This window comes from Acinonyx jubatus, chromosome F2 (genome assembly GCF_027475565.1).
Source record: "Acinonyx jubatus isolate Ajub_Pintada_27869175 chromosome F2, VMU_Ajub_asm_v1.0, whole genome shotgun sequence".
NCBI lineage: Eukaryota > Metazoa > Chordata > Mammalia > Carnivora > Felidae > Acinonyx > Acinonyx jubatus.
In genome coordinates this window covers 53,986,492-54,002,631 of record NC_069394.1, presented here as the reverse complement: position 1 = coordinate 54,002,631, position 16,140 = coordinate 53,986,492, and the positions used below count along the sequence as shown (strand labels likewise).

Here is a 16,140-nt window from a genome sequence, read left to right as displayed (position 1 = left end):
TTAAACCTTATGAGCATCAAGACACTGTGAGGAAAGTGAAAAAACATACAGGAGAAAATATATCTGATAAGGGTCTAATATCCAGAATATATAAAGAGCTCAACATCTCAACAACAAAACAGACAATTAAAAGAAAAACTGGGCAAAGAATTTGAATAGATATTTCTCCAAAGAAGGTGTACAAGTGGCTAATAAGCTCATGAATGCTCAGTATCATTAGTCATGAGGGAAATACAAATCAAAAGCACAATGAGATACCACTTTACACTCAGTCAGAAAGACAGAAAATAACAAATATTGGCAAAGATGTAGAGAAATAGCTGATTGGAATGTAAAATGGTGCCCCTGCTGTGAGTAGTTCGGCAGTTCCCCAAAAAAGTTAAACGTGGAATTATCATCTGATGCAGCAATCCCACTTCTAGATATAGATCCAAAGGAACTAAAAACAGGTATTCAAACAAGTACTTTTATACAAATGTTCCCAGCTCAGTGCCTACAATTATAAAAATGTGGAAACCACACAAACGTCCATCAACACACAAAGAGAGAAACAAAATGTGGAAGACACATAAAATGGAATATTATTCAACCACAAAAAATAGTAAAGTACCAATACGTGCTACAACAAGAATGAACCTCAAAAAACATTATGCTAAGTGAACCTAAAAAACATACACAAAGTAACATATTATATGATTCCATTTAAATAAAATATCCAGAATCAGTAAATCCATACAGACAAGACATAAAGCTAACTATTGTTGCCAGGGGATGAGGGAGGAGAGATTGAGGACGCCAGTTTAATGAGTATGTGTCTCCCCTGGGAGTGATAAAATTGTTCTGGAACTACACAGAGGCGATAGCTGTACAACAATGTGAATGTACTAAATGCCACTGAATTGTACACTTTCAAGTGGTTAATTTTAAGAAAAAGAGAGAGAAAGGGAGGGAAGGAAGGAGGGCTCAAAGTGCCTATATCCACAACACAGCAAAGGAGACACCAGAGTCACTGATGGAGGGGCAAAGCCAAGGGTATCAGACTTAGTGAAGCCCCTGAGACGGTATCCACTATTCCTCCTCTCATCCATTTCCTCCATCACACTCTACTTCTCAGACTCCCTTCACCCATTATATACCCATTATATATCCTATAAAAACAAACTGGTATCATGCTCTTGTATTTCTTCTCCCCCACTCAAGACCTCTAGGAAAAGTAAATGCATGTTGCTTTCTCTCCCCTGGAACCAATGACGCGTTGTTACCTTGTGCTTTAGAAACACAAATGACAGTGTAAGGGCAAAACAGGAAGTTCCGAAAGGAATGCTTCTTTACCTTTGCAAGTTCTCTTCTTAGTTCTTGTTGCTCCTCCTCTGATAGGGTCTCTGTGGCACTGATCGTGGCTGCAACATCTTCTCCTTCCTCGGGTACTGGGTCTGTTCTCAGCAGACCTTGTTAGGGATTTAAAAAAAGAGTCTGTAAGGTATGAAGGCTGTGTAAAATTCTCCCTTAGGCTTCTTTACTGCCCCAATGAGAATAAAACCAATTAGACCGGATCCACACATCAACTTTCTATACCTTCAAATGACCTGGCTCTCCCTCTACAGGACAAAAGAAAGTCTGAGCTACCACTAAAAATCGCCAAATTGCACTCTGCCAAAATACGAATTTAAAAAATACAGCATTCGCTCAGATTCTGTTCGTTTCGACAATGCTGTATTCAAATACAGCATTCGCTCAGATCCTGTTCGTTACTGTAAAGGAGAAGAGTTAAGAGGCCAAGAATGGGATCTTGCCAAGGCTTCAAATGTTAAACTAGTAAATCAGACTAATTTACACTAACAAGGAAAGAGGTTTGTAAATGTCTCTAATTTCCTCTGCTAATCAAATCCAGCAACTTAACCTCAGTCATGAACTGAACAAACTCAATGCCTACAAAAATTTTATTCCAGAAAAAATAAAATAATTTATTACATTTCTTTCCATTGTTAGTGGAGGTAGGAAACACCTTCCTGTAGCTTTTAAAAATATATATATATCATCCAGATAACCTTTAAAAAGTCCTAACGTATGCAGAAATGACCAACACTCACATAAAAGCTTTCCAAGTTATTTAAGACCAACACGGCCACACTCACTCCTCTGGAAGAGGGCCGACCACAGTGGTCCCTTCAGGAAGAATCTGGTATTTCTCAAGTGGCCAAGAAGGCATCTGACCCTCAGCAACCCTTCCGTCTCTCTGCCAACCAACCACGCCCAACGCTAGGGTTAGGTCAGCAAGGCCCCCAAACCTTGGGCGCAAAATTTAAGGTGGCACCAAAAAACTCAATATAAATAATTTTAATATTTTCATGCAATAGTTTTCAAATATCAAAGTTAATTCAAAGAATCTATGATGCACAAAATATCAAAATTTTAAGTAGGCTCAGTATTACTGATTTTTCCTTCCACCTCAAGGCTCCAAAATGGCTTTGCACAGCACTGTTTCTCATCTTGTTTTTTTTTTTCTAACATTTTTTTTTAAAGTTTATTTATTTATTTTGAGGGGGGAGGGGCAGAGAGAAAGGGAGACAGAATCCCAAGCAGGCTCCACTGTTTGCACAGAGCCCAGCGTGGGGCTCTAATCGACGAGCCGTGAGATCATGACCTGAGCAGAAATCAAAAGTCATACACTTAACTGACTGAGCCACCTCTGATCTTGTCTTCATTTAACTTTTTTTTAAGTTTATTATTTATTTTGGGGTGGGGGGGAGAGGGAGAGAGGGAGAGGCAAAGAGAAATGGGGGCAGGGAGAGAGAGAGAATCCCAAGCAGGCTTCACATTGTCAGCACACAGCCTGACACAGGGCTTGAGCCCACAAATCACTGGATCATGGATCACATGATCACTGGATCATGACCTGAGCTGAACCAAGAGTCAGATGCTTAACCGACTGAGCCATCCAGGCACCCCCTGATCTTGTCTTTATTTAAAAGGTTAGGGGGCACCTGGGTGGCTCAGTTGGTTAGGCATCTGACTTCAGCTCAGGTCATGATCTCACGGTTTGTGAGTTCGAGCCCTGCATCGGGCTCTGGGCTGACAGCTCAGAGCCTGGAGCCTGCTTCAGATTCTGTGTCTCCCTCTCTCTCTGCCCCTCCCATGCTCATGCTCTGTCTCTCTCTGTCTCTCAAGAATAAATAAACGTTAAAAAAAATTTAAAGGTTAGTATTTTGTTCATCCTCATTTCATTTTAATTTTTTTGAATATTGCATTAACATTGTCTGTCTTGATCACAGGGCATTTTGGTGCCCTCTTGAATTTTACAGCTAAGGCAGGGGGCCGCTGGCCTCACTTGTTTTACCGTAGTCACAGAGGTTTGGGTTTTCTTAGTCTCCTCTGGCAACAGAGTTTTTGCATAGGGAACCAGAGAAAGGTCTCCTCCTTCTCCTGCTCTTCGCCTCTTTCTGCCACTGGGGATTAAAGCAATCACGGTTCCACACCACCCCCACGTCCATTTCTGAGACGCGCTAGTTCAGCCATAGCAGCAATGTGGCATCCAGCCCAAAGCAAGATGCCAGGCAGCAGATGACAGACTTCACAGGCAGGCGGAAAAGGAAGGGGTGAGAATAACCACGCTGTTCAACAAGCAGCCAGCGCCATGGCAAAGCTAAGAGAAGTATGTGGATCAATGACACAGCACGTATGGACATTGTGTACAAGGTACAGAGACACCCGTTGCAGGGTCCGCTGCATATCACCCGCTAACGGTACTTAATAATTATAACAGCAATAATCATTAGCACAATAGTACCAAAACAGTGCCCACCGGAAAGGTGTTTACAGAACCGCTAAGGGCATAAACTACAAATAAAACAATTCCAAAAACCGAAAACCAGAGTTGCAAACAAAAATGAGTAAGTCTTCTAATGCACAGACAATATGTGACAGGTACAGTCCGTAGACGGAAAAGCTCAATGAGTAACTGCTTCTACAGGCCCCCTCTAAAATGTCTTTGGAGGGCCCAAGTAACATTCCTGTGATAGAAACCTGACTATGTCCCCCTTTCCAGCTTACAGTCCGTTAGTGGTTCCCTGCTGTTTTCAAGACAAAATTCAACCCGGTACTTTAGCACACAGGCCTTACCGGGCCCACCCCCTGCTGTCTGTCATTGGAACCCTCACACGCCGACCCCAGCCAAATCCAACTGTGGGTAAGGCGTGTACAGTCAGAAATCACTGAAGAGGGTCCATGTGTGCTTGCAAATTTATCCCCTGTACCACATTAGGTGACGAAGAGTAGGAGATTGAGGACAGAAGAGGACTACATGGTAACAATCATATAAGGCAATACAGTACGAACCGTAACAAAGTTAATTGTAAACATTCTTTATTTTTAATGTTTTGCTCAGACTTCTCAAATCTCCAACTAGAACAAGACTCAAAAAAAAAAAAAAAAAAAAACAAACCCTGGCTCTAAACCATGCCTTAAAACACAAAGCCTCTTTCATGCTTTTTAATAAATACTAGTTTGCAAATCTGCTTAAGAAGAAAAATTTAATATGTAAGTACTAACAGTGGTTTACGCACAGCTGCCCAATTCCTAAAAGAATCTAGAGGGATTCTGATACGATTCAAGCATTTAGTTAGGCTACCAGGGAAATTAAATATCTCAGAAAAGGGGGTCATAGAGTTGTCCACAGTTGGCCTCAAGGCCTCCAAGATGACCTTTGAGATTTTATATTCCCAATCTAAGTAATTTAGTAATTACATGTTCTGCTTTTTCCATATTAGCCTCTAGGTGGCAGCAAATTATCAACCTTAAAATTTAAAGGCGAGGTTTGGGGGCGCCTGGGTGGCTCAGTGGGTTAAAACTTCTGGCTTCTGCGCAGGTCACGATCTCACAGCTAGAGAGTTTGAGCCCCGTATCCAGCTCTGTGCTGACAGCTCAGAGCCTGGAGCCTGCTTCAGATTCTGTGTCTCCCTCTCTCTTGTCCCTCCCTTGCTTGTGCTCTCTCTCGCTCTCAAAAATAAATAAACATTAAAAAAAAAAAGTGAGGTTTGTTTTGGGATAATCAACTCAGCGGAGAAAAATGAAAAATGAAGAACACGGATATCAAAATCACTGGCAAAACAGGACAGTCATGACTTAGGAAAATTATTAATAAGCCACAACCACACCCCCATAGAGTGCATTTCATTCTATGTATATCCAAATCTGAACTAAGTGGTCCAAATAGAAGTACAACACTTCTGTGATGTGCGGATTACCATTTACAGATGACAAAACCGAAGCTTACGGAGGTTAAGCAACTTGCCTGTGGTAACATACCTGAATACATGGAGTTGTGATTTTGAACCTAGAGGGTTTGATTTGAAAATATATGTTTAGGAGTGCGTGGGTGGCTCAGTTATTTAAGCGTCTAACTTCGGCTCAGGTCATGAGCTCATGGTTTGTGGGTTTGAGCCCCGCTTCAGACTCTGTGCTGACAGCTCAGAGCCTGGAGCCTGCTTCGGATTCTGTGTCTCCCTCTCTCTCTGCCCCTCCTCCTATCCCTCCCCTGTTCATTCTCTCTCTCTCAAAAAAATAATTAAAAAAAAAATTTTTAAGCATATGCTTAAAGTCATTGATGTCCAAAGTACACATGAAGAGTAGGGGCTGAAGATCTGACTTGTAAGATCTTTAGAAACAGCAATGATTAAGACTGTATGAAGGAAAAGAGTCTGGCAGACTAGATCAAAACCAATCTCTGGTTCCAAATGTAAGGTTTCTCCAAACCTGGCACCTCAGAAGTTTCTCTATAGATTTTCCAATTTCCCATATGTTAAGTAAGAGTGCAGTATTTATTGTAGAGGCAGAGTCTGCCTTTGGGGAGAAAAAAAATAACTTCTCATTCACAACGCAAGTTGGGAAATGGCAAAATTTTAACATACAGGTTACTTAAAACTGTAATGCAAAAAAATCTTATTTAATCATTCATTTTAATGTTCCTTCCTCAGAATCTGATGGAAAACTGTTTTTAAAAGATGGTAAAGAGGGACAAAATACGATTAATATTTACTGAGGTCTAATATACAACCAGGGAAATTCATGTTACCTCCTTTTTGAAAAAGCATCTTATAACCAACATGTGTTGAAAGGAGTACTTTTTATTCACACTACGAAACTGAGGCCCTCTGCAGTTACTAATTTGCCCAGAATCACAGGTGAGATTAAAATGCAGGTTTTTCTGACTCTCAACTCTTGCTCCTTCGCCTACATTCATTCATTCATTCATTCATTCATTTATTTATTTATTTATGAGAGAGAGAGCAAGCTGGGGAGAGGCAGAGAGAGAGGGAGACAGGAGATACGAAGCAGGTTCTGCACTGTCAATGCGGAACCTGATGTGGGGCTCGAACTCACTAACCGTGAAATCATGACCTGAGCTGAAGTCAGATGCTTAATATCGACTGCATCACCTAGGCACCCCTCACCTACACTTTTTCTTAAGGAAATTCCAACCAGCGGGGAGGATAGAGAGCAGGTGACAGAAAGGGGCGAAGGGCATGCTGGAAGCAGAGGGCCGGGTCCTTCATTTTTAAATTTTTTGTTTTAATGTTTGTCTATTTTTGAGAGAGATGGAGTGTGAGTGGTGAAGGGGGAGGGGCAGAGAGAGAGAGGGAGACACAGAATTTGAAGCAAGCTCCAGGCTCCGAGCTGTCAGCACAGAGCCCTACACGGGGCTCCAACCCAAGAACCACGAGATCATGACCTGAGCCAAAGTCAGGCAGTTAACCGACTGAGCCACCCAGGCACCCCGGCCAGGGTCTTCTCCACAGGGACTTCCACTTCACTGAGGGTCATGAACGTATGTGGATCCCAGGCTGAAAGTCACAGATACCATCACTGAGCCCACATGACCAAAAATCGGAGATAATTTGTTCTATCTGGTTGCTTCTACATTAGCCACTTCCTCAATTCCTCTCGTTGTGCAAACAGCCCACCCATCTCCCCCGGCACCCCCCTGGAGAGTTAGGTAGCAGGGAGAGCCTGCAGCCCACTGACAGGCAAACTGTTGGGTGCCCAGGTGAGAGGCCCACTGCCAAGGGAGTGACGAGGAAGATGAACAGAGACCAGGAAGATGATGCCCCATCAATCCTAAGACACAATTGTTTATTTTACATTTACAACTTTGGACTTGAAGTGCACTGACAGCCAGCCAGTTAGGCAGTCCTTGTGGCAAAGCTGTTTATCACCTGTAAATATGCTCCAGAATTTGCAAAATGGGTGCCAGGTACTTAGAAAATCGCAGGCCTCTCTTTTAAGAAAGTCTGCATCACAGACATCCTGTGTGAGGAAAATAAAGCAAGACACGGATTACTCCCAGTTGAAAAGCAATTCTGGTAAGTTACTGCATGTGAAGATGTTTCAGGAAAACCGAAACTTGGTTTACTTAACTACTATGCACAGGAGTGTTACAGTCAACATATATGTCTGATTAAATAAAAAACAGTGTTAATAAGCATAACATGTTTAAGTAAAATTAAAGCATTGCCTTTTTGTCTTTTAACTTGCAGCACTGTTTCCCTTTAACGAACAAATACTATTTTTTTAAATGTTTATTTTTTAAAGAAGGGGGGAGAGGGACAGAGAAAGACAGGGGGACAGAGGATCCCAAGCAGGGTGTGCACTGACAGCAGAGACCCCAACACGGGGCTCGAACTCATGAACCACATGATCATGACCTGAGCCAAAGTCAGACATTGAACTGACTGAGCCACCCAGGCACCCCAATGAACAAATACTATTAACAGTACATCCTAGAATTTGCGGTTTCTTAGAAGAGATGAAATGCAACACTCCAGATTCCTGAAAACTCATTAGTAATTTGAGGAAAACGAAGCTCTCGGGTCTTTAGCTTCAGTGGAAATGTGTGTGATGTGCTCGCATGGTAGGGAAGAACAGGAAGAATGGAAAAAGATTCCAGTCTTGACCATGTCTCTAGTTCCAGACTATAAAGCCCTGATGTCACACCCTTATCTTTTCATCTCGATACTACAAGCACCAAGAACAGAGCAAATGTTATTAATGCTTTATTTGAACAGATTTCCTGGTTAAAGATTGATTCAAATGAAGTTTCTCCTTACCTTCCGATGCATAGCCACCTCTTCGACACATACTCCCCAAAATTTCAACCAGGAAAGGAAGCAAGGCCTTTTTTTAAATACAAACTTTGTTTGTTTTTTTAATTTTTTTTTAACGTTTATTTATTTTTGAGACAGAGAGAGACAGAGCATGAACAGGGGAGGGGCAGAGAGAGAGGGAGACACAGAATCTGAAACAGGTTCCAGGCTCTGAGCTGGCAGCACAGAGCTCGACGCGGGGCTCGAACCCACGGACCGCGAGATCATGACCTGAGCCGAAGTCGGACGCTTAACCGGCCAAGCCACCCAGGCGCCCCACAAATTTTGAACCTACAATTAAAATTAAGCCATGATGAAGGGTTGGGTGAGCACCTTTCTGCTCGGGTGCTATGGATGCATCCCAACCTACCCCACAGCGGAGCACCCACCGCAGTGGTTCTCTCCTCCCTGCAGTTCAGCTTTGACCTTTTACCCAATGAAGACCAACTGCTTCCCCTCAAGAGTTTCTATGACGGTCAGCTGAAAACTTTTTAGCCATTTTCACATCATTTCAGATCTGAAAAAAACTTTGGATCATTTCATCAAAATACTTTATTGAATAAGATGAGGAAACTAGGGGCAGGGATTTTTTTCTAAAGAGTAGAAGAAGATAAGCATGAACTTTGAAATTAGATGGGCTGTAGGTTGACGGATACATGGATACATTCCATTTCCTAAGACCCTGCACCTGCAAATGTGTTATTTGGAAACAGGTTTCAGCAAATATAGTCAAGATGAGATCACAGTGAATTAGGGTGGGCCCTAATCCAATGACTGGTGTCCTTATAAGAAGGAAATTTAGACACAGAAACCCAGAAAGAACATCTTGGAAACGTACGGAGCACACAGAGACTCAGAGACAGCTCCATGTGCCATGGAGGAGGACTGGAGGGATACAACTGCAAGTTCAAGGAATGCCCGCAATCAGCAGAAGCTAGGATGAGGCAAGGAAGGGTTTCCCTACAGAAGGTGCATGGCCCTGCTGACGCCTTCATTTTGGACTTCTAGCCACCAGAGCTGAGACAGAACACATTTCTGTTGTTTAAGTCACTCAATTTGGGGCACTTTGTTATGGCAGCCCTAGGAGACTGAGCCCCCCCCCCAAAAAAAAAAACCATTACTTCTTTTAAAAACAACACATGGGCCGCCTGGGTAGCTCAGTCAATTAAGCATCCAACTCTTGATCTCGGCTCAGGTCGTGATCTCACCGTTCATGAGTTCGAGCCCTGTGTTGGTCTCCTCGCTGACAGCACAGAGCCGGCTTTTGGATTCTGTCTCTCCCTCTCTCTGCCCCTCCCCTGCACTCTCTCTCTCAAAATAAATAAACTTTACAATAAACAAACAAACGAATATTAAAAACATGCACTACCACCTAGCTCTCCAGGCTTCTGGAAGAACAGTTTAAAGGATGATGAACACAGAGAGTGGGCACATATTAGATGTTCGGTAAGGAAGTGCTATTGCCCCACTTTTCCATGTGCTACATGTATTACATGTGTTCTCTCCTCTTCCATGAAGCATGGCTCACAGGGTCCCCTCATTTCCCGTCTCTCTTCAACCCCCTTCCACCTGTGTCTGCCTCTCCTCTGCATCCTCAAAATGACAGCTGTCAATCATCATGTTATTTGATACCTCCAAGGCATCAGCACTGAACCTTGGTATGGAATCTTCCCTCCTGTGACACCTCCCCATTTGCCCTCCTGGGATTTTTCTTCTTACCTCTGAGATATGGCTTTGTCTCACTCCCCCCACCAGGCATCTACTTCATGCCTCCCCTCTGAACCCACTGCTCCTGCCTTGATTCAATCTCTCATGATTTCTTGCTCAGAATCTTGCCCCTAAAGGTCCCTGATGGTGTCTGTCCCTCCAATCCATTCACCACCCTGCCACCAGAGTGAGCTTCTAAAGTAAAGTATGACTCTGACCATAGCATTCCCTTGCCTTAAATCCTTCTAGGGTTTCCCACTTCCTAGTAAAGCTCAATGCTCTTGACAATCGGGAGCCCACAAACTCCATCTCCTGCCCAACACAGTCACTGCATCTTCCAACCTGCGGTTCCTACAAAGACATGCTTTTTATTGTGAGTAATGTATTAACTCAAAAAGTAAAATAAACTGCCTTCCATACACTTTTGCCCATTTAATTTTTTTGTGGTAGAATATACAACATAAAACCTGCCATCCTAACCCATTTTTAAGCATACAACTCAGTGGCATTAACAACATTCACAATGTTCTACCACAACCTCCACCAGCTCTTTCCAAATCATGCTCTCTTTTTCTTAATGTCTCTGCACCTGTTATTTTCTCTTCTGGAAACCCCCTCCTTATTTCCAAGTCCCATTCATTTCAATAAATCAGTTTTAAGAGTCTCCTGTTCTTGGAGGCTTTCTTTGGACCCTGTGCCCATGCCCTGCTCTGGGTATAACACTCTGTATGCAATGTCTACTGTACTTAGAACACAGGCTTCGGGGCTGAGCAACATTTGACCTCAGCACTGTGTTACAATCCTGCATCTTTAGCCCAGCATTGCATCTGGTACACAGATGCTCAGTAGTACTCTCGGAATACATTAATTACAGGAAGGTACACAGTTGAGTTAGGGAAGAACTCAGTCTCCCTTCACTGTCTACCTTCTATCTTGAGCTTTTTATTTTGTATCTCATTCTTATTTCAGTGCCTTCATCTACAGAGGTTTTCTATTGAAAACACAAAAAAATTAAAATTTTTTTAAATAAATAAAAACCTGAAACAGACATAAGATGTCATTTTTCTAAAGAAAAACACAACTTCTGTCTCATATATACATAGACTCATATATACAAAGACTGTTACATTTGCAGCAGGTCATATACCTTCATGTTACGAAGCACATTCACAGCCACACACACCGCGGCTGTACATGTGGGACACGAGTGGTATTACAGGAGGAGGAATATGATGTCAGCTGCTCCCAAGATATTCAGTTAGGAGGGAAAAAGCTGCAGAGGAGGAGTCTAAGATAATGTGCTATTTAGTTAACACCGCCTACTCAAGAGAGAAGTTGTTAGAGTATAATGGAGCCCTAGAAGCTTCTCTAGGAAATAAAACTGTATACACCTCTCTTACACAATCTTCAGAGGCAACCATGGCTTTAGGACCAGGGTAGGAATAGGAAACTTAAATCTCTTTCCCTGTGCCCCTCCCTAACTTGCACATGTGCTCTCTCTCTCGCTCTCTCTCTCTCTCTCTCTCTCAAAATAAACTATATATTAAAAGAAAAATTAATCTATAGCACTTAGGAGCTAGAAGGAACCATAAGAACCCATTTGGCCTAACACTGCCTTCTGGCAAGTGAGTGTCAAAATCTTTCAAGACAAGGTAGGGAATTTGGCCTTTTAAAAGCGTCGTGTTTTACAGAGCTGTTGTCCAAGCATGGGCAAAGGGAAGTAAGAGATTAAACTTTACGGAGAAGCTCAGAGGCAGACCAACCTTCCCTTCTCCATTCCCTGGTCCTCTCCAGGTAACAGCCTGAAACAGCAACTCGGGCCTTCCCAGGCTGAGGCAGGTCCCGCCCCAGCATCGCCACCTCACGCTGCGATAACCTCGCTTCCTTGGGTGTTCGGTCCACATATTTTTGCAATTCTGTTTAAATAGGGTACAAATACTATTCCTTGTCTCTTTTAAAGTTTATAATATTAGATATTTGGTCTGCTTTTCAGCATGATTGCATTACATTTTTTGGACCCAAATATCTGTTTGTAGAAATATTTAAAATACACACTTTCCATTATGATGTGGAAGGAAGGAAGGAAGGAAGGAAGAAGAAGGAAGGAAGGAAGGAAGGAAGGAAGAAAGAAAGAAACTTAAGTCCCTAAGTGTTGTTTTACTTAAGCACAAGCAAAAGGAAATATGTGTTCTTTTTTTTTAAACCCAGAGATACAACACACAGTTTGAAATGCCTTTAGTGGTAATGTCCAAAAAGAAAAAAAAAAAAAATCACAAGGTAAATGTATTTTTCCTCTTAAAAGTCTGAGCTTGGGGGTACCACTCTCTGGGCCTTCTTGGTTTCCAAATGGAACAAAATCCCAGCAGAGGTGGGAGGAATATGTGGAGGTCCCCACAATGAAGTGAGACGCTAAACAAGCGAGACCCTTTCTCTCTTTTAGGAGACCCTAAAAACAAAGGATCTACTTAACAGGGCTTCTCAATGGCAGCACAAGGGGCATTTTGAGCAGGACAATTCTTTGTGGCAGGGCCGTTCTGTGCGTCATCCACGTGGCACGCAGGCATCTACCCACTGGATGTCAGTGGCAGTCCCTCCCCACAGCCACAAGCAGTTGTAACAACCAAAATCATCTCGAAATTGGCTCTAGGTGTGGCCAGATGCCTGCAGGAGGCAAAACTGCCCCAGGTTGAAAACCAGTGACTTACGGCAAGGGAGTACCTGACTCCTGCTATTTGACACAGATTTTCGTCAGAAGAAAAGAGATTCAGTAGCACAAGCCATGAAAACTTCCTATTTCTAAGGCTTTAATTTTCCCATATTTGCCCGTGGTGATAACAGTACAACAGAGTAGGAGAGAAAAATGAGTCGAATACTTGTCATCAAGGCAGCAAGGAACAAAAGGCTTAGGAAACATGACCCACTGCACTTGGGGTAAGACCCAAAACCTTAACTGGAGATTAACTGGGCAACGTCAGGGCCACTGAAGGGGGGGGGGGAGGGTGGGCAGTTCGAAGGCCAAAAAGGAAAAGAGAGCTGGCGCCCAGATGCTCCCAAGACTCACCTCTGAAAGCAGGGCCCTGATCAGCGGCCAACTTCCTACTCAAAAAGGTCACCCTCCCAAAACTTCACAGAAAGAGCAGAGGAGGAAGGAAAGATCACAAAGGTAGAACACATCAGTATTTTCAAATGCTTTACTCTCCTCCTCCAGAAATTCCTAAACTGACCTCTGAATCTCTTTCATCTAAAAAAAAAAAAAAAAAAAAAAAAAAAAAAAAGGCAGGGGGTGGATCTTCAGTGGATTACTTGAGAACCATCTGACCTCTCAATCCCAATCAAGTGTAACATGAGTAATTAGGGCACTCCACAAAAGCCAGCCATGGAGAGATTTGGGGATCCCCAGGGAGGAAGTCACTTTCATTCTTAAATTTCCTCTGTAGGAACAAGGAAGTTCTCCGAAACTTCAACTGTGTTCTCATTTTGTAAACCATATAGTATTTGCCATTTAAGACCTTCACAATTAATTTTGAAAAACTCTCAAGAAGTAACAATAACCTTTTCCCTAAAAAGAAAGATGATACAAGTAGAAACCAAAAAGGTAACGAAACAGAATGAAAAGGCCTCTCAGCTAAGGAATCTGATGTTTTTTCAGTGTTTTTACAGGTTCAAACGACAGCGATGTAACCAAAAGGTCAGATTTTTCAATGGCTCCTGATCCTATTTCCCGAACTCACTAGAAATAACCACAGATGTCTTCTACAACAGGGCTGCATCATTCTGTACATTAGGAAATTTTTAAGAGGAAGAATGACTCTACATAAATAGCACATAGGAAATTATCTCTGTCGGTATTCACTGAAAATGCAACAAAGGACGCTGGCTGAGAGATGGCTGTGCTGACCAGCAAGTGCAAAGACAGAATGGAATGTACAAGTCCATGCAGCACATAAATAATCAACAAAATACCCCCATGGTAAAGCCTGTGGTGGCAGGAGAGACTACACCTTAAATGATTTTTCTTTTCTTTTCTTTTTTAATGTTTATTTACTTTTGAAAGAGAGAGAGAGCGCGCGCGCGCGGGGGAGGGGCAGAGAGAGGGAGACACAGAATCCGAAGCAGGCTCCAGGCTCTGAGCTGTCAGCACAGAGCCCATCGTGGGCCTTGAACTCAGGAACCACAAGATCATGACCTGAGCTGAAGTCGGATGCTTAAATGACTGAGCCATCTAGGTGCCCCTTAATTCTTTTAATTCTCTTTTTTGAGATAGAGATAGTGTGCAAGCAGGGGAGAGACAAAGAGAGAGGGGGAGAGAGAATCCAAGCAGGCTCTGCACTGTCATCAAATTGCCCAATGCGGGGTTCAAACTCATGAACCTTGAGATCATGACCTGAGCCGAAATCAAGAGTCAGACGCTAACCGACTGAGCCACCCAGGTGCCCCTACACACCTTGAATGATTAACCTGTTCTATAATATCTGTCACCAAAGAGGCCAAGATGGTGTGATAAAACAACAACAAAAAACAAACAAAAAAGAAACAACAAAAACATTGGCTTGAGAACTGAGGGATGAGTGTGAGTCCCAATGTGGGTCCCAACACCTCTCTTGGCCTCAATGTCCACATGTGGAAAATGAACTAGGGTGTGAACTAGTCCCTGACAGTTTCATCTGATTCATTTACTCACTCACTCACTCACTCATTCATTCATTCATCAAATATTTGTTGAGCCACAGATGTCAAGGACTATTTCAGGTGCTAGGGAAGAACAGTGATCCCAAAAGGCTAACATCCCTAATGGAACTTAGATCCAGATTCTGAAAATTATACATCAGCTTTTCAAACCATGGGCTGTGAAATCCATTTAGCAGTACCAAATGAATATTTTAAAAATAAGAAATGGAATAGTATAAAATATCAGAGGATATCACAAACAGTAAAGTTCTGTTTTCACAGAGTTCTGCTTTAGTTATTGATATTTGTATTTACAAGGTTTGTGGGTCAAGAAGTAGAAGATGTTCTGAATGTGGGTTGGTTGTATCAGAGTTTAAACATCCCTAATAAAAGACCTCTCTCTCTTTGTTCCAGCCACTGGCCCTCATCCTATCCCCCACCCAGACTGCTTCTTAGGAACATTCTGCCCATAGATGAAATCTCATTACTTTCTCACTTGCCCCATCATGGCTTGGATAAATATCAAAGAATATGTTTTTCAGATCAGCGTTCCCAACCTTTCTGAGTAGGATTCCTTTTACCATCAGTCCCTTTTGTGCACTACTTGTTTGCTGATTAAGAAAATACACAGTACAGGGCGCCTGGGGGGGTGGGGGGGATAGTCAGTTAAGCATCCCACTCTTGGTTTCAGCTCAGGTCATGATCTCACGGTTCAGGAGGTCGAGCCCCACTTCGGGCTCTGCGCACACAGCCTGCTTGGGATTCTCTCTCTCACCCTCTCTCTCTGCCAGTCCCCCACTGGCACTTTCTCTCTCTCAAAAAAAGAAACAAGAAAGAAAGAAAGAAGAAGAAAGAAGAAAGAAAGAAGGAAAGAAGAAAGAAAGAAGGAAAGAAAGAAAGGAAGGAAGGAAGGAAGGAAGGAAGGAAGGAAGGAAGGAAGGAAGAAGGAAAGAAAAGAAAGAAAGAAAGAAAGAAAGAAAGAAAGAAAGAAAGAAAGAAAGAAGGAAGGAAAATGCAGAGTGACCGAAAGCCACGTGAACTTTTAAATGTTTTTATAATGTATCTTTCCTAAAAGCTCCTGCATAGAAATACAAAGAGTACAAATGCACCCAAGACATAGTATTCTTTCCATCTATGCCTCATGCTTGATGTTCAAACAGATTTGCAGGCTTCTTGTGCCCTGAGGGGTCCAGGGCACAGAGACTACTGATTACTGTTCTAGATCCTCTTTTACATGGTTATTTTAGAATCACCATGTTCTTACTAAATGACTGCTTAGGGTGGTTTCTGTTTGTTTTAATGCTTTCTCCCCCTCCTTTTTTCCAATTAAAGAAAACTACTAAACTTGAAAACTAGTGGGTACATGAGTTTGTTTTTAGTTTTCGTTGTTCATTTGTCTTTTCTTTTCATATATAATTTTGTTTTTAATATCATGAGCCCAGACTCCTATAGATGGCGACTAAGAATTGGGAAGACAATTGTTTGAAATTTGCCGAGACACATATTCAGTGTTCCTAACTGCTTTATTTTTAACAGCAAATATCCAAAGGCAGCAATTACTGCAACTGGGGAAAGTGAAAGGAGGTAAAAGATGCCAGGAGAGAAAAGAACTAAAACATGCCGGGTA

At 42.4% G+C, this 16,140-nt stretch overlaps 1 protein-coding gene across 4 annotated transcripts in view; it reads right to left on the bottom strand.

Annotated features, from left to right (window-relative positions):
- The window catches only part of TPD52 (tumor protein D52), a 111,032-nt gene that overhangs the window by 22,221 nt on the left and 72,671 nt on the right, over positions 1-16,140 (bottom strand). For all 4 annotated transcript variants that reach the window (XM_027064335.2, XM_053208720.1, XM_053208721.1 and 1 more), the window contains exon 2: positions 1,333-1,448. In XM_027064335.2, coding sequence (XP_026920136.2) covers positions 1,333-1,448 — 116 coding nt within the window. The remainder of the gene's footprint in view (positions 1-1,332; positions 1,449-16,140) is intronic.